The sequence below is a fragment of the Phoca vitulina genome, unplaced genomic scaffold (genome assembly GCF_004348235.1).
Source record: "Phoca vitulina isolate PV1807 unplaced genomic scaffold, GSC_HSeal_1.0 scaffold43, whole genome shotgun sequence".
Classification (NCBI taxonomy): domain Eukaryota; kingdom Metazoa; phylum Chordata; class Mammalia; order Carnivora; family Phocidae; genus Phoca; species Phoca vitulina.
In genome coordinates this window covers 11726547-11745125 of record NW_022589746.1, presented here as the reverse complement: position 1 = coordinate 11745125, position 18579 = coordinate 11726547, and the positions used below count along the sequence as shown (strand labels likewise).

At 44.5% G+C, this 18579-nt stretch overlaps 1 protein-coding gene across 1 annotated transcript in view; it reads left to right on the top strand.

Annotated features, from left to right (window-relative positions):
• Positions 1-1235: 1235 nt before the first annotated feature.
• Positions 1236-18579, top strand: part of PAPSS2 (3'-phosphoadenosine 5'-phosphosulfate synthase 2) — a 67710-nt gene continuing 50366 nt past the window's right edge. The window contains exon 1 of the mRNA XM_032430247.1: positions 1236-1357. Coding sequence (XP_032286138.1) covers positions 1331-1357 — 27 coding nt within the window. The 5' untranslated portion in view covers positions 1236-1330. The remainder of the gene's footprint in view (positions 1358-18579) is intronic.

Sequence of the window (18579 nt, the reverse complement as noted above, 5' to 3'; positions counted from 1 at the left end):
GAAGAGCCAGATCTTCAGGTGTCTGTCTGGAAGGCTTGCAGTCTTCCAGAAGTCCAGTTAGGTCTGAAACAAAAGTTCCACCCTTGACCTTCTCAGAAGAAAGAACTTCCCCAGCCCCTTCCTTCCAGAGAAGGAAGACCACAGTTGGCTAAGCCGTGTGGCCCTTGTGCATCTTAATGACTCTTTTTCAGAAAGTGCTGTCCTATTGATCTGTTTGTGGCATTTCGCAAGGAGTTAAGGTACAAAGAGGGGTGAGACCCAGTGATTGCCCTCAAAATGCTCGTCACTAATTACAGCTTCCCTCCCCTTACACCTCTGGTCCCCCCAGACTTTTGGGTTAAGAGAGTGGCCTCATGCTGTCTTCCGATAAAACCTCGGTTTCCTAGGGTTTAGGCCGTAAGCCAGCTGGGCCTCCTTTTTGCTCTTTCTCCGAAGGGCTCATCTTAGTTGCTGAACAACAGAAGTACTATAGGAATACTTGGGGGTGGGGAGTGAACTGAGAAAAGTCGCTGGGCTTCCCCTGGCCATTTTCCAGGGCTGCCCTTGCTTACTTGACTTTTGAGTTGCAGCAGGGCCTCAGCGGGCCCACCTGTAACAGACCGAAAATACCGCCAACACAAAGGAGCGAACCCTTTAGCACCAGGCCTGGCTCGTGACGCGCAGGCGAGCAGTTGGCCCCTTATTTTATCATCCCATGTGATGACGCTGGTGTGGAAAGCCTGGGTTTGAGGCCCCTCACTTAGAACATAACTTGGGAAGTCTGAAAGCCTCAGTTGCGTCGTTAGTAAGGTGGGGAGAAAGTAGGCCGTGATGCCTTCGCGGGGACGTGGGGGCGCGGGAGGAGCGCACAGCCGGGTGCGGACGCGGGGTCAATAACCTGAACCCTCGCCGTGGTTGCCAGCGAAGGTGAGCGGGCCGTCGGTGCCCACTGAGGACCCTGCCCACAGGCCCGTCCCGGAGGCCGGAATCCTTCCGGGAGGAGGCGCGGGGTGGGGCGGGAGGCGGGGGCGCGCCGGCACGGGGAGGGCGACCTCGACCCCCGCCTGGCGCGGGCGCGGCCGCTCGGGCGAGTAGGGGGCCGGGCCGGCAGCCGCCCGGGCCCCTGGGCTGGGCGCTGCTGGCGGAGCCGACGGGGCGGAGAGGAGCGCGGCGGGGGGAGGAGTGGGAGGAGGGGGCCGGTCAAGGGAAGTGCGACGTGTCTGCGGGAGCCTTTTTATACCTCCTTCCCGGGAGTCGGGCCCCAGCAGCCGCCGCGCTCTCAGAGTCCCCGCACCTCCGCTCCCGGGAGTCGAGCTCCGAGTGTCCGCCGCGCAGCGTCCAGTCCGCCAGCATGTCGGGGATCAAGAAGCAGAAGACGGTAGGCTGCGGGCCGCCTGCCCCCACCCCCGCCGCCGCTTCCCGGCACCGCGTCCCCCTCCCAGGGAGCGGGCGAGCAGCAGGGCGCGGAGGCTCCGGCGCCGGGAGGGGAGGAGGAGGAGGGAGAGCGGGGAGGGGGGACCCCGGGGCAGCCCTCGTGGGGCAGCCCCTCTCCTCCGGCGCCCCGGGGAACCTGCGCCGCTCGGGGTCGCCACGCCCGGAGGGAGCTCCGGAGCGCGCACTGCGGTCCCGGCCGAGCAGGGGGGTCAGGGACGGGAAATTTCCTGTCTTCCCCCGAGAGCCTCCCCGGACCCGCCTTTTCCTCCGTGTGATCTCCGCGCCGCTCGAGTGGGTGGCCGAGAGCCGAGGCCGGTTCTGCCGGGTCTGGGCGCTGGGCGCACGTCGGCGGTACTCCTTGGGCTTTTGTCCATGCCACCCCCTCCGAGGGGACGTTAATGACAGACCTCGTGGAGGAAACAGCAGCTGCCCCCGCCGGCAGCCCTTAGCCCTCCAGCTTGTTCAGCAGCTCCCTGCTGGCAGCGGGCGGCACCTCTGGGTCCGCCCGGGGCTCCTCGGCTTCGTGGGTTAAGATGAGCCGACTGTTTTGAGGAGGCGCAGTTTAATCCAGAAGTACTCTGCGCTAGCCCATTTATGGGAAATAGATTGTCAAAGAAAAGTTCCTTTCTCAGCAATAGGGGTATTTTTTTTTTTTTTAAGTAGGCTCCACGCCCAACGTGGAGCCCAAGGAGGGGCTTAAGCCACGACCCTGAGATAAAGACCTGAGCTGAGATCAAGAGTCGGTTGCTTAACCGACTGAGCCACCCAGGTGCCCCGAATAGGGGCTCCTACTAATTTTGCATCCTAAAAATGGCAGCAGTAATCATTGACTCCAGGTGGGAGGAGCCTTGCAGACAGCATTTGGTCCACACCGGAGGTGGTCTGCAAGCCCTGCTTAGATCTCAGCCGGCAGCCTGACTGCTGATGGTTCGACTTTACCACACTGCAAGCCTCAGGTTGTTTATGCTGGTTACTGAAAGGGTTGACCCCTCTCATAGAATTAGACTTGAACTTGGCACATAGTAGGTGCTCAATACATGTTTATTACTATTATTATATAATGCTTATTACTGAACTCTCTTTGAGGTGTATTCCTGGCCGGCTGGGAGGAGAGATGGCAAACCAGGAATTGGGGGGAGGAGCCTGAAGGGGGCTAGGCAGGGGCTGCAGGTGTGGGCTTGAGAAGCAAGGGAAAGGCGGTGGGTGCTCTGGTTTCAGGGGACCACACTGGACCGGCAGGAAGGTCCCGGACGAAGGTGGCATCAACTTCAGCTGCCTTTTATAGGAGCCATTTTCAAGTGGGGAGACTCTCAGTATTGTAAGATTGTTAAAAATATTAAGTGAAAATCATCTGTGTTTTATTCCTATCTAATTTGATTAACTTCTGTAAAATTCTAAATGGTGTCTTCTCTGTGACAAGCTGCTGGGGCACTTGGTGGCTTTGCACATCAGTGGGGTTTTAGTTCTTCCCTGCCTGCTTCAAGAATTCCTTCCCAGTTCTGATAAGGAGCTTTGTCAAGCATTAGTAATGAAGGGACAGGTGGTCTTTCCCTTCAGGCCCCCAGTCAGCAGGCGCCTGGCAGTGAGGAAGGTCCGAGAACAGGGGGTTACAAACTGATCGCGGGCCCTGTGCAGTCAGAGACAGTGAGAAATTTGAGCGCCAGAGGCTTTGCTTTTTCTATTTACACATTTTAAACCTTTTATTTTTTTGTTTGGGGTGTGCGTGTGTTCTGTGTAGGATTAAACTAACACCTGAAAAAGCTAGCAGGACTTCTGAACTTTTATTTAGCTAACATGATTATAATCCACGCACCAGCACAAATTCCAAAAGGGCCAGATAGAGGCGACTGGGTAAAGCAAGCTAGCTTTAAATGCATCTGAAAGCTCTCAAGCTTTAAATGGTAACTCCACATGTATTCTGAAACCTTGCTGTCCAAGACAAGATAGGTCCACACGTGTGGCCTCAGAGACAATCATTATTTGAGGAGTGGGTCTTACTGATCTAGGAAGCTATCCTAGAAGTGAGGCTGGGCGGCCTTTTTCAGAGACTCACAGGGATCATTACATTATTTTCTGCATTGTCCACAGAGGATGGTCAATGTACACCACAGTCTCTGCAGTAACTGCAAATATTTGTCGCGCCCCTATTGTGTGGGATGAATACATCTTTCCCAGGATTTTTTTTTTGCCGCACTTTTTTTTTTTTAATTTATTTATTTGACAGAGAGATAGCACAAATAGGCAGAGTTGCCACACTTTCTGGATGAGAGACTATAGGATGATTTTCTCACGAGCTTGAGAAGAAAATGAAATGTTCTTTTATAAGGGAAGGTAGCACATTCCTTCTGTGCTAGGCATCCTTACCGTGAAAAGCAAAGACAGCTATGGGTCACATCCATCTCTCCCTCCCTTGACTTATCTCCAACTCTGGCCACCAGCATCCCACCTACACTCACACAGACCCAGGAGAAGGAAGGAGGCAGTCAGCTTCCAGAGGACTAGAAAGAAAGGCAAAGGCCTGATTCTTTCTTCTTGCATCATTTCCTGGATTAGTATTTTTTCAAGGCAATGTTGTTATGTTCAGACAATGTTACTATGTCCCAGAGACAGACAACCATTCTAAAAAAAGACAACTGAGATAGTAAAATATTTTCCAAAGGATCAAACAAGCCAATGGTTGGGAAGGAGTGAAGGAGTATTGGAACCTTAAAACGGTCCATAAATATAAGAGATTATTTGCCTTTTATTATTTTGTGTACAATACCACATTATTTTTCCAACGGTAGCGACTTTGGAAACTATTTGAAGGTGCTCCCTAAGGCAACACATGAATTTTCAGACGAGTATCCATTGGAAGGAAGGAGAAACCAGCACTACTTCGAGGCCACACTGTATTTCATTTCATCCACACGGTGGCCTGCGCCCCGCCAAACTGAGCCTCGTCTCTAGGGGAGGAGAACGCCAGGAGCAGATCAGGATTTGAATGCAGGTCTGTCCAACTTCCAAGCTCATGCTCTTGCTCCTGCTCTATGTGTTCCAGGATGTAACCTCTGTGGTGCATAGTACCCATCTGTAAAATGGAGGTAATGATGCCTTAGCCCTTACAATGTTGTGAGGAGTCAATAACTCCTAAAAAAAAGTATCTCGCACAGTTCCAGGCCCCGAGTAAGTCCCTTGTATGTGGTAGCTGTTGTTATTACACTACGCTGTCACGGTTCATCAAACAAGGAGCAGGAAGCACAGGTCATACGGTTCTGAAAGCCGGGTAAATAAGAACCACCAGAATATTTAATAAGAGCAAACTGATGCAGAAGAATAGAAGTGATGATATGAACCCTCATTGTGAAAAGCTGAATAGAAGAGCCAGGCTGGTCATGAGTGTGGACACACCAGAGTAACCCGAATATCAGCAAGATCTTGCCAACAACCTTGGCCAAGAAAGAAAGGCCTTCTATGCATATGTCACTATTGGACTAACCTCTCTCCACCCTTCCTGTGCCTTCAACTGTTTCCAGATCTGCCTTAAAATTAGTCTTTGTCCAATTCATGCTATTATCCCAAACTCATCTGTGTGGACTTTTACAGTTAAAGGTAAGTGCAGCTCACTCTGAGATAGTTAGCTTTGTCTTTCATCACGTTTCTGCCCATGCATTGGACTCTGCGGTTTGCTTAGGGGATCATCAGGCCGAACTTGAACATGGGACTTCCAGGGAATGGGGACCTAGAGAGGAATCAATAATGTCAGTATCAGTCCTCTAGGAGACGGCTGTTTATTTCAAAATCTATCAGTAAATAGTCATGGGCACCCCTTAGTCTTGGTGATTTGTTCACACGACAGCTGAGATGACACCTATGCCCGGCAATCTGGCACAGACCCTCGTACACACTAGGTTGCACAAATGGCCACAGAATTCATTAAAGGATGAATGTGCTTGTAAGATCTAGATTTTTCTGAGATTTCCCCTTCTCCTCTCTCATCTGTCTGCTCTTGTGTGCTTGCTTATTTTTGCCTGGGTATTTGTCATTACCACTGAAAAATGACTTGCAGGAGTTCTTTGAGGCTTAGGATGAATGGCTCTTTTTTAGGGGTAGAATTTGCTTTTGTTTCTGCTGGGTGTCTGGTGGCACCCCTAGTCTGGGACCACTTTGACCTAAATTTACCACTTAAAGTGTTTTAGACCACCCAGGTGATGTGAATTTGAGTTGCAGTTTTGCACACAAGGGCCAGCTCTTGCAGACAAGTTCTCACACCCACCCTGCCTCCCCCTAGGAATGCTTTCAATGCCAAGGCAAATTGTCCTTGCAGTCTGTCCGTGTGGGAGGTGGGTTTATTTGGATGCACTCTTCTGTGTGGGGGATGACTCTTAAGAGCCTCAGCTTAACTTGACATGGGCTTTTTTATTCTTCCCACTTGGGTATGTTCTGGGCTTCGATTTCTCTTTCAGCTCTCTCTCTCAGCTCCCTGTGAGGCTGTCGAAATTGTTCACACCTGCTCCTATCAGGCGAGAAGTGCCTCCCTGCTTGCTTACCTCTTAGGTCCCTTGCAGATTTTAACCTGGTAGTTTCTTTTTCTCTTGTCAGCTTTTGGTGTTTCTAATTATATTATATTATATTATAACTTGCATTTCTTACTTGTTTGCATGGAAGGAAATGTATACAACCTAGACCATCAGTGCTGGAAACAAAAATCTCTGCCTCTTTTTTTTTTTTTTTTTAACATATAATGTGTTATTTGTTTCAAGGGCACAGGTCTGTGATTCATCAGTGTTACACAATTCACAGTGCTCACCATATCTGTCTCTTCTTGATTCCTGGGTATCGTTAACATTTCATATCAAACCTTTACTTTCCCTACTTGTTACCATTCTTATACAGGGAGCACTTTAAAAAGAAGTGCTTTAAAAACTTAAATCAGATTGCTAGTCAGAAATATTTAATTTAATCCTTTTTCCCTACAAAGTACTAATGTCGGGGTGGGGCTGCTTACCTTGTCTGGGTGGGGCTGCTTACCTTGTCTGGGTGGGCATCCTTTGAGATGTGCACCAACCGTCTCATCCTTAGTGTTGGTCCAGTTCAAGTGCATTCTGGTCTGAAAGGCCCCTTCTCACTTCCCCATGTCCTCTTCCTTGGGTACCCTGAGGTCACGGCTGCCCCAGCACAGTTCTGGGGCTAAGATCCTGATGCTGCCCGCCACTCCCAGGAGTGTGGGAACCAGGCTCCTGCCCTGGTGTGACCCGGCCAGCACTTTGAGGAGCTCTGGGGGCTGCTGGAGTCTGTCCATGCCTCCTCTCCTCTGGGGTCCATCCGGGATCACAAGCACGCCCGGTGTCCCCTGCTTTCAGAGTCCCCAAAGCTACTGGGCCCCTCTCTCTGTGAGCCCAGCACCAGGCACAGGACACCACACCCTTTCTCAGACTCACACTGGTGTGTCAGTGCCCTTGGCTTTCAGTAAATATGAAATAAAAATTTCCAGCAAGGTCAATTAACAATAACATTGGATTTGTACAGATTTGGTCTTCTTGTTCCACTTTTCTGCCTTTTCGATCGCCAAATAATTTTTTCAGCTTAGCATAAATTGGTGAACAAGATGGAACTAATTTTTTCTCTCTGTAAGAGAGCCAATGTCTTTAAAACTTGAATTGTAACTCTCCTCTGATAACACATGGTGACTTCTATCAGTTGGCTGGGGTGACTTCCTTTAAAACCTTTTCAGCAGCTCTTTCTGCATTTCAGATTTACTCTGGAAGTTGATTTTGCTGTAACTGGTATCGAGAAAACATGACTGCAACATAAACATGGCTAACTCGATCTGTCTAGCACCAGATAATTACCTTTTGGCAATAAAACTGTACAGCCTATGACCTGTTATAAAGCTTTTCTAAAAGTTGCATAAATATACTATATCAAATTCTACATCATTAAAGGTGATCATTTCTATGCCAGGTTAAGATTTGCTTTAAATATCTAGTTAACAACCGCCTCACGTGTTTTGTTATGAAAAATACTGACGTTTATCCACCAAGCGTCTATAGCCAGTCTACTAATATTGCAATTCTTTTTTTTTTCTTTTTAATGTATGCTGGGTTTGTGCTTTGAAAATCATTTGCAGACTTTAGTTAGAGACCTAAATCACCTATGTTAAAGTCTGAGATGTTATCCCCATAACCTCATTCATCGACTCCCTCCCCAGTCATCATTTATGGATAATTGATGCCTTCCCAATTTCTAGCAAAATCAGCAACCCAAGATATTGGCGATGATTTTTATTTATTTATTTAATTTTAAAAGATTTTATTTATTTGAGAGAGAGAGAGAAACAGCATGAGAGGGGAGAGGGTCAAAGGGAGAAGCAGACTCCCTGCAGAACAGGGAGCCCGATGTGGGACTCGATCCCAGGATCATCAGGATCATGACCTGAGCCGAAGGCATTCGCTTAACCAACTGAGCCACCCAGGCATCTACTGGCGATGATTTTTATTTTCATGTATTTCCTACTGTTAAAAACTTGAATTCACTTTTTGGTCCTCTGCTCCTGGTCCCGTTGTCCACTACTTTGTTTTCCTTAAGGTCTCTAAAATCTTTTCCCTTTTTAGTTCCTGTCAAGTCCTCATATACCTATCCTGTACTCCATTCACTCAACAAGTGTTTACTGAATAACCTGCCCAGGATCTGGGCTTGCCGTAATTAACTATAGCTACTAAAGCCTTGTATTTTCTAATTATAGTTTTTTAGTCCATTCAAACTCTGTCATTAAGTCTTTTCTAAACATAGCATTTACTTTTTCTAATTGTAACACCCCACCCACAACCTTTATATTCTTTCAACCTTCTGCCCAGTCAGTAAGTACTACAGCGTACTGGGCCCAAATCCACAAAATTCCCCACTGACTTCTCATACAATTTTAAAATCCTTTTCTCTACTAAGCGAAAATTTTAAAGATTATATTTACTTATTAGAGAGAGAGAGCACAAGTAGGTAGAGCGGCAGGCAGAGGGAGAAGAAGCAGGCTTTCTGCTGAGCAGGGAGCCCGATGCAGGACTTGATCCCAGGACCCTGGGATCATGACCTGAGCTGAAGGCAGACACTTAACTGACTGAGCAACCCAGGCGCCCCAGAATTTTAAATGATTTAATTCAGGTTGTTCTTTATTTTTATTTATTTTTTAAGTAGGCTCCAGACCCAGCGTGGAGCCCAGGGTGGGGCTTGAACTTATGACCCTGAGCTCAAGACCTGAACCGAGATCAAGAGTCAGATGCTTAACCAGGCTGTTCCTACTTTAGAAGAACCCTAGCATTTTACTTCTGGAAGAAAAATTAAGAGCTTATCTTAATAAGCCCTGTATAATTGCGATCGATACAGCTTTTCAGAGCTTTCCAAGGCCCAGGGCTGTCTTCCCGGCCAGCTGGTTGGTGAACCTACCATGAAGGTGGAACTCTGGTCCCCTGACTGCACCCCCACCACTTCTGTCTTTATCACATGCCCTTTGAAGGAGGCCCTACCCATTTCTTTCTACAGCTTTGTTTCTTCTTTTACTGACTGGGAAGTATTTTCCATAGATTAAAAAAAAAGCAGCACTCCCAAGCTGATTATCAATGAGTTATGATTACACCCTGATTTAGCTCTAGCGTTTTGTTTTGACCTTCTGGAGATAGAAAATACAGACCCAAGAGCAGTGTTCGTAAAATGTAAGTTTACCATTTTGAATTACTTTTTGATTGGCCAGCCCATTTCTCTTTAGAAAATTCAACCTACTCCCTCAACCTCACTCACTCTTCCTTAAGCCTTGTCAAATGGTTTAATCATTTTATCAAAAAAGAAAAGAGCGAGAGATGCCAGTGATTACATGATGTGTAATGTAGATAAAATTATATTTGGTAGAAGTAGGACCTTGTCAGTTACACATTAAAACCTCAGTTCTTGTAGTTCTCGGAATTTCCAGCTTAGCCTCAAAATCCATCCATTTATCCTAAGTTCATGAAGTACCCTAAAGTCTATAATAATAATAATAAATCTACCTAGATCGCAGAGTCCTAATAGAGAGAGAGGGTCCGTTCCAAAATTATATGAGTAATTACAGCTCTTGGGCCATGGGGTCAATAATACAACAATGCTTTGAGAAGTTACTAAAAAATAAAAGAAAAATTTTTATAGTCATCCATTGTGTTGACATTAGTCATGAGAGTAAGAAGAGAGCTCCTAAAACGTTAACATTAGAATTCCACCTGAGGGATTTGCATATTTATCAGGAGTTTTGATTTTTAGAGCATGTTTTCTTAGAAAATTCCTACTGTGTTGTGTCTTGTTATCTCCAGCACTGAGCAGGTATGTGGCAGGCACTGTTCCAGGGGGTTCCTGTGCATTAGCTCATTTAGAGCTCATCTCATGAGGCAAGCTTATGAACAAATAGAAGGGAACTTGTTTAAATGAAAGAAGTCTTTAGAGAGTTACTCACAGGAGAAGCTAAAATCTTAGCTCCTCTGTGGTTAATAAGTTGTTTATTTCATAGAGGGAAGGAGACTTAACACCAAGTAGCAAGCACAGCCGGATTAGGTAACTGGTATTACTGCTTGATTTGTAAAATATTTTGGCAGCTGCCTAGTGCTAATATCTCAAGATAATAGGAACAAGTTCTTTTTTTTTTTTTTTTTTTTTTTTGAGAGAGAGAGAGTGCAAGCAGGGTGGGGGACAGAGGGAGTGGGAGAGACAAAATCTCAAGCAGACTGCACGCCCAGCGCCAAGCTCAAGGCAGGACTTGATCTCACCGTCCTGAGATCATGACCTGAGCTGTTACCAAGAGTCAGACGCTTGACTGAGCCACCCAGGCACCCCAATAATGAATTCTATTTAGAGCTATTCCCCAGCACTTAAAAAAAAAAAAAAAAAAGAGTAAATGGCACACGATAGCAAATGTATGTTTACCTTCACACACTTTTTTTTTCCGCCCCTTCTGGTGACAGAAGGTGAATAATTGGAAAATGCATTTTCTTTGTTTTCAGACCCAACAAGTATGGGTAATAGTTTTTATTGCTCAGCCTTACCACTACGTCAGTATTCAGCAAACACAGACAGGATGATTTGTTTCCACTAAAGCTGCTAATACTTGAGCCAAGTAGTAAGTGTGATTTGTAGACGATAGAAGACCGGGCCACCCATGCATTTTTCATACAATAAAAATTTGACCCAAATGGAGGTCAAGGCTTACGGATGTTGGCAGCCAGATGGAGATGGCTTGGATTTCCCTAGGGACCAAGGAGGAGCTTGTAAAGACTGTGAGATTGTAAAAGACGCCTTCCATGATGTTTGGAAGACATGTATTGGGGAGTGGTTGCATTAGCGTGGAGAGCGCAGTACTGAAGGATGTAATTCTGGGGGTGAGAGTGAACTCCTTTACTGGAGATGGGGTTACGTTATTTTAACGAAGAGAGTAGTGTGGCGACAGTATAGAAACTCAGTTACGAGAAACCATATCTTCACCATGCCAGACACGTTGGATACGTGGTTTTGTCCAAAAGATGAGTTGTATCTGCACAGTCAGCCACTTTAATGAATGGAAAAATCTGGGTCATCATGAATACCTGGTTTCTTCCATTTTTTTTTTTTTTTTAGTAATTAGGTCTACCTTTTTTTTTAAGATTTTATTTATTTATTTGAGAGTGAAAGCACAAGTGGGGGGGAGCAGCAGAGGGAGAGGGAGAAGCAGGCTCCCCACTGAGCAGGGGAGCGAGGCTCGATCCCAGGACCCTGAGATCACAACCTGAGCCAAAGGCAGACGCTTCACCCAGACACCCCGAGTTTGTGTTTTAACAAGCCTTTTAAACAGCACACTATGATACCAATTCTTGATTACAGTGTAAATCTCCCTCAGGGTTTGGAAGGATATCTTGTTGACCCAGCTGGGTTCCCTAAACAGATGGGAGGGGACAATTACTTATTCAGGGACTTTCCACAGTATCTTAGCTCACAGTAACCAATGAGGTGCCTGATGTTCTCATCCATGTTCTGTAGTCCAGAACCCTAAGGCTTATAGAGGTCAAATACCTTGCCTTCGGATACAACGCTGGAAGTGTCCGCCTCTGAAGCATGAATGTTGTGTTTTCAATCATTCTTTTTCTTTCCTTCCTTAACGTAGTGGATATAATGGATGCGAAGACGATCAGCATGAAGATGATTATTCTGATTTAAACCTACCTTTAAATGTTGTCTTTGTGGATGCAGATGAAGGCAGGGAAGAAACTAAAAAGATGATGTTGCCTTGAGATTGACTTTTTTTCCTCCGTGGCTTTCTGGAATGTGGTATAATCTGTAGAAGATGTGGATTTTAGCAAATGCTGTTAAAAGGCAATAAATTTTAGTTTGGATGAGGCTCTGTGGCCAGTTTTGGGAACAGTGGTGTTTGGAATGAAACCCAGCATCTCGCTTTAACAACACAAAGCTTCAGTGTTCTAGCGGGTGAATGCACACACTCAAGAAGAAGTGTCCTTAGAAATCATTGCAGTGACTTACATGTAACTCTAGATCTTGCCTTGTTCATTATGTGCGCACTGCACAGACGGGCATTCATGACCTCCCCGTTCCCAAAGCCCTGCAAGCTCTGCGCCTGTTCTCTGGATGTGCTAGAGGCTTCGCCGGCATTTCCACAGCTCAGCACAGAATTTTTAATCTTTCATGATTCAGGGGACCCACATCCTATGCACAGCTCCTTACCAGAACTGATTGTGAAAGTATCAAAAAATACAGAGGATGACAAAACACAGCCTACGGTGGACTGATTATGGGGCCAGTGTTCGGAAGGGCGTCTCAGACCTGCGTCAAACCCTACAACTGTGTGGTTTAGGGCATCTTCTGGATGCAGTTCCATGTTTGGGGGAGACACAATATGTTGTGTGCTGTGTTTCCACGAGGGGGATTGTCACCTCCCTGAACTCTAGCGGGGCTCCTCTGGGTAATGCACAACCCTTTTCTTTCATCACGCTCGTCCTAGCTTACCTGTAAATTCTTATTGGTGATCTAGCCACTCTCCAGAATGGGTAGTTACAGGTATTACAAATCATAGATGAGGACAGTAAAGAGATGGGGCCTTCTTTTTTTTTTTTTTTTTAAATTTTATTTATTCATTTGAGACACAGAGATACAGAAAGAAAGAGCATGAGCAGAGGCAGACAGAGAGGGAGAAGCAGGCTCCCCGCTGAGCCAGGAGCCTGATGTGGGGCTCGATCCCAGGACCCTGGGATCATGACCTGAGCTGAAGGCAGACGCTTAACCATCTGAGCTGCCCAGGCACCCCAAGAGATGGGGCCTTCTTGTGAGCCGGTGGAAGAGTAGCGACAAGCCCAATTTCCCAAGATCCCTGGTACCTCATTTGTCCCTGCGCACGGGGAAGCTCAGGGGCATCTGATCCTTGAATGAAGGGTTTCTTCCTGGGATTGCACCGAACAATTGTGTGTCGTGAGACATTGTCTGGCCTCATTCCCGTTGAGAGACCTAGTGCCATAAATGTCCCAACACATGCATTAAGTGATTCAGCTAATGACATGTGTTTTTATATGTTTCTAAAAGACTAACACGTGATCCTTGAAATAGAGAAAGTTGTACATTCAAATGTTGCCACTGTGTGTGCGCACGCGCCCTCGTGTGTGTGTGTGTGTGTGTGTGTGTTAATAAGGAGACTGGGAAACTAAACCATTTCTCTGCTGCTTATTCATCCTGGATTATGGTCTTATTTCCACGGAACATAAAACTCCTGAAGCTATGTCTCTTCATGCTACCATCCCGGTTGGCTTTGTGGATAGTTGCCTATACCATGTGGAAATGGTAATTATCTAAAAAAGTTGATATAGACAGAAGCTTGAGGAAAGAGATGGGTATGAGTTGAGGAGATCTCTGGGGGGATACTTGGCCCTGTGGGCGAGGAGTCAGGAGATTATGTCCCGGTGGCCCCAGATCCAGCCCCCTGCCTGTTTTGGTATGGCCTATAAGCTGAGAACAGTGGTTACACATTTCTTTAAATGGTTGGGTAAAACAGAGGAGGAATTCAATTTCATGACACATGAAGGGTATATGAAATTCAAAGTCCTGTGTCTATAAATAAAGCTTTATTGTAACTGGGCAGTGCCCATTTGTCTACACATTGTCCGTGGCTGCTTTCGCGGGAGAGATGACTATTTGCAATAGACCCCATGGCCTATAAAGCTGAAAATATTTACTCTGACCCTTTTTTTTCTTATAAAGATTTTATTTATTTATTTCAGAGAGAAAAAGAGCAAGCATGAGAAGGGGGAGGGGCAGAGGGAGAAGCAAGCTCCCCACTGAGCAGGGGAGGTTATTGTTCATTTATTATGACACATGATATTCTCCTTACAGAGAGCCATGGGAGAAATTTCCATCTGGTCTTAGTACCAGAAGGGTTCTATTTTTCTGAGGTGTTTGCTTGTTTCTTTGTGTTCATTTTTTTTTTTTTTTTTTGGCATAATCCTTTGGAAACTGGAAACTGTGACCGTCCGGGTTATCCCCTTAACACACCTGCCAGTGAACTCAGACGTGAATTTGCGGCCCACTGTCCATGGTTTGTCTCTAGCTTCATGCTCGGTGCTGTGACGCTTTATGTCCCTACACCGTTTTCTCTTTTCTCTTTCTCATCCATTTCTGATTCATGAGCTTTTGCTATGCTTTATGTACCTTACAAGTCACTATACATTTTTTAAGGAACCATGCAGAAAATATTATATTAAAAACAAGACACATTTGAATTTTAGTTCCAGAAGATCACAGAGTTTTCCTTATGGTCCCACCTCAGAGAGCCCTTCACCTTCTCCCCATTTTTGTGTGACTGTCGCAGGGCCTTAAACACCTGAAATGCTCACTGGGTGCCCTGTGGTCTCATGTTCTACCTTTCCTGGAGGCTTAAAGCCACTTTAGGATGGATGAAGACATAGATCAGAGGTTCTTCATCTAGAATCCCGAGAACTCAGAACAGTTGTGAACAAGGATGGGGAATTTTTTTTTTTTTTTAAGAGAGAGCAGGGGGGGGGGGGGGGGCAGGGAGGGTCAGAGGGAGAAGGAGAGAATCTCAAGCAGACTCTGCCCTGAGTGCGGTGCCCGCTACAGAGTTTGATCCCACGACCCTGAGATCATGACCTGAGCTGAAATCAAGAGTCCGACGCTCAACCCATTGAGCCACAGAGGCACCCCAGATTTTGTTTTTTTAAGACCTCATTCAAATGGATCACTTAAAGGACTCGACCTACGGTGCCCTCTTGGAGCATTGATTCTGGCTGTCGTCATTCAGTGTCACCTCTTTCTTCCATAAAACAAGGAGTGTACATGTCCTCATACAGAAATCCTCTTGGCTTTTGCCACATCAACTCTTCATATTTTCTAGTGAGAAATGAAAAACCTACCACTTTTACACTCTTGATTTGTAGTTTGTAGTAAAGAGATTTGAGTCTCTGCATTTTCAGAACTTGATGTGGATGCATTTTGTAAGTTTGGAATTGGATAAAAAGAACCACCACCACCACGAGGGGTTAATGGCCTGGTACCTTTCATGTGATTCTGTGCCTCGAATGGTTCTGTTGTTGATTTGATTAATCAAGTATATTTATTGTTCGTGTACGGGGAAGCCAAGCTTCATTGAGAATATTGTTCTCTGCTAATATCTAGGTGTTATAAGTCCCTGGTTAGAATTCTCTGTACACTTGCCCGTGTTTTGTTTTGTTTTAAAGATTTTATTTACTTACTTGACAGACAGAGAGACAGACAGCACAAGCAGGGGGAGAGGGAGAAGCAGACTCCCCACTGAGCAGGGAGCCCGATGTGGGGCTCGATCCCAGGACCCCGGGATCACGACCTGAGCCGAAGGCTGTTGCTTAACCGACTGAGCCACCCAGGCGCCCCCACTTGTCTGTGTTTTATGCATCTTGTGTTCCATTCATTACACGGGTTCTGCATGCTTCCCTTAATTGAGTGAGACCTGAGTGGGAGCTTAGGGACTATCTGTCTTGTCCAGAATTTTTCAATCCTGCTAAGCCTCACAAAATATTGAGGCCTGGACCCCACTCCCAGAGAATCGTATTGAATCGGTCTGTGTTGGTTTCTTTAAAAGCTGGCTAGAAGTTTGCTCAGTTCTTCCTGGCTAGAGAACCATGGTCTAGCCTGATTTCTTCCCTGTACAGATGTGGACCATTGCAATGTGCCTGAGGACTGCCAGCTAACCAGTAGGCTGGTTTTCTCCACTTCGGGATGCTACTTGCCCTTTTCAGATTTTTTTTTTTTTTTCCAGAAATGTTAGGCCATTTCCCAGCTAAGGCAGACTTCTGTGATTGCTGCATTCCTCATGGAATGTTTAAAATTAAATATTGCAACTGGAATGTTTAAAAGCTTGCCAGGCTTGTCCTGTTTTGCCATTACCTAATGAGCAGACAGCTTTCTGGAAAAACCTGGAGAGCATTCTTTTAGTCAGCTGTTCTTGGCTGTGGTGACTATTTAGCCTTGGAGATGTGCCCCATTCTCATCACAATCAAGAGGGTGGCCCGTTTGTGTAAGTGGCTTGTGATTCTTGATAATGTAAGTTTCTAGTCCTCACTGTTGAACCTAGTATGTTCTGATGGGAACAAATCTAAAAGAATTCCTTTGTCACATTTGATAGATTTGAGTATCTGGAACCCACATTGGAAGAGCTCTCCAAAAATGCCTTTGCTTTGTGAGTTGTTGGTGTCAATTTAGCATTTCTGGGGGAAATGTGGAAGTGCCTCCTGGGCAGAAATGCTGTCCCTTTATGTATTTCGTGCCTAGCACTTAAGATTACTTAGAATGAATCAAATTAATTTATAATCAAGCCTTTTCCCCCCATTGTGACTTTTCTTGCCTCCGTTTTTCTGGTTATGGGGTTTTTAAAAACATTTAATTTAATTTTATTATGTTAGTCACCATACAGTACATCATTAGTTTTTGATGCAGTGTTCTATGATTCATCGTTTGCATATAACACCCAGGTGATAGGTATTAAGGAGGGCACGTATTGCATGGTTATGGGTTTTTGATCAACTTTATCTCATTAGGCTTAAGGAGGGCACATATTGAATGATAATGGGTTTTTGATCAACTTTACTTATCTCATTAGGTTTAAAAATTAATGATAAGTTGCTGTATCCAGCACTTACCTTCCCAGAGATTATTCATTCTTAATGCAGTACATAAAAGAACAAGTAGACATTTAATACAGATATTTAGGCTTAAAGAGATTAGATGACTCAAGCTCATGGCAGTTCTTAAGTTAATGGTAGGCTTTGTGTTTTCCAGTTGGTTTCTTTAGGATGGCACCTTTCTTTTTCCTTCTGTCTTATTTTGAAGTAAATTTGGTTACAACTGTTTTGAAAACTATGTGCCCACATATATTAAGCGTAAAAGAAATTAAAAATTATCCTTTTACTCGAATTCTCCTATACAACCATCAGGAGGAAAACCAAATTTCACCTCTAGCGGGTCGGGAGACCTTGGGATTAAAAATGGCAGAGAACAGGGGCGCTTGGCTGGCTCAGTTGGTGGAGCATACGACTCTTGATCTCAGGGTCATGAGTTCAAGCTCCACGGTGGCGTAGAGCTTACTTAAAAAAAAAAGAAATGGCTTGGCATCTTGGGAGCAGGGTAAATAAGAATAGGGAATTCTCCTCCAAGCCTTCTCACCAGCCTGTGCAGAACCAGCAGGGAGAGATGCCAAGTGAATTTCCTCAAGAAAGCTCTTTGTGCCTCTTTTGGACCATCTTCATTTTCATAGGTGATAAAATTTCAAAATTTTGTAGAGTAGAACCTCTTTATCAAGTTACTACTAGAGGCTTATCTGCTATCTCTTTATAGGAAAAAAACATTAGCTCTATAAGGTTTATGTTATTGCCTCCATGTGGACTATACCTAGAACCAATCTATATCTAAGGCTGATTGATTCTAGGTCTGCCTGCCAAGGATGGTGATAAAAAAAAAAATGTGACCACAAAGTTGAGATAACAATCATTTTATTTAGCTATACTTAGCGTTATGAATAAATATAACATTTTAATGTATGTTTTGAGAACTTATTTTGAAAAGAAATGATTTGGTGAAGCAAAGATTTAAGCATAAGAGAATAAATTTGTAAAGCTACAAGAAGAAAACATGGATCTATTATAGTCTCATAACCTGGAAGACCTTTCTAAGCATGACACAAACTCAGATATCACACACACGTACAAATACAGGTTAATATAAAACCATTTTTAAAATTACATGCCAAAGGTTTTTTTGTTTTTGTTTTTTTTTTAATTAAAACAAAGTCAAAAGATAACAGCCAGGGTGGGGGGAATTTGTAACTCATAAGAGACATAGGGCTGTTTTCCAATATATAGATAGCACTCCTACCAAAAAAAAAGAAAAATCAGCGATCAACAGAAAAAAATGTGGTGAAAGAATATGAAATTCACAGAAAAAGAAATACAGATGGCTCTTAAACATATGAAAAGGCGTTCAATCTCATTCATTAGCAGAAATACAAAGTAAGAGATTTAATTTTTCACCTATCAGATTGGCATAGGTAAAAACTGAAGGCGACATGTTGTGTTGGCAAGAATATGAAGAAACAAGCATTCTCCTACGTTGCTAGTAGAGGTGTATATTGGTACAGTCATCATAGAGATGTTTGGAAATACCTGTCAGAATTAAAATAGAGCATATTTTTTGAGCTAGCAAGTCAAATGCTAAAACTTTTTTCCGGAGAGATCTTGCAGATGGGTAAGATAATATATGTGCAGTGATATTCTTGGCAGCATTTTGTAATAAAGAGTTGGAAACAACCTAAATATCAATCCATGGAAAGATTGTATTTGTACATACTCAGTACTAGTTTGTTATTATAATATATCCATAGTACAGACTAGTTTGCAACTGTTAAAAAAGAACGACGTATCCCCTAAATGTACCAATATGGAAAGATCTCCAAACACTTAAAAAAAAAACAAAAAACAAAAAAAAACATAGTGCAAAACAGTGCCTATACCCTGGTAACATTGGGGAGAAAAAAGAAACAAGATACATACAGTTATAAATGCCTAGAATATCTCTGGAAGGATACATAGTAAGCTAATAGTATCATTGCCATGAGCAATGAGTAGGTAGGTAGGAGATTTACTTTTCAAAAAC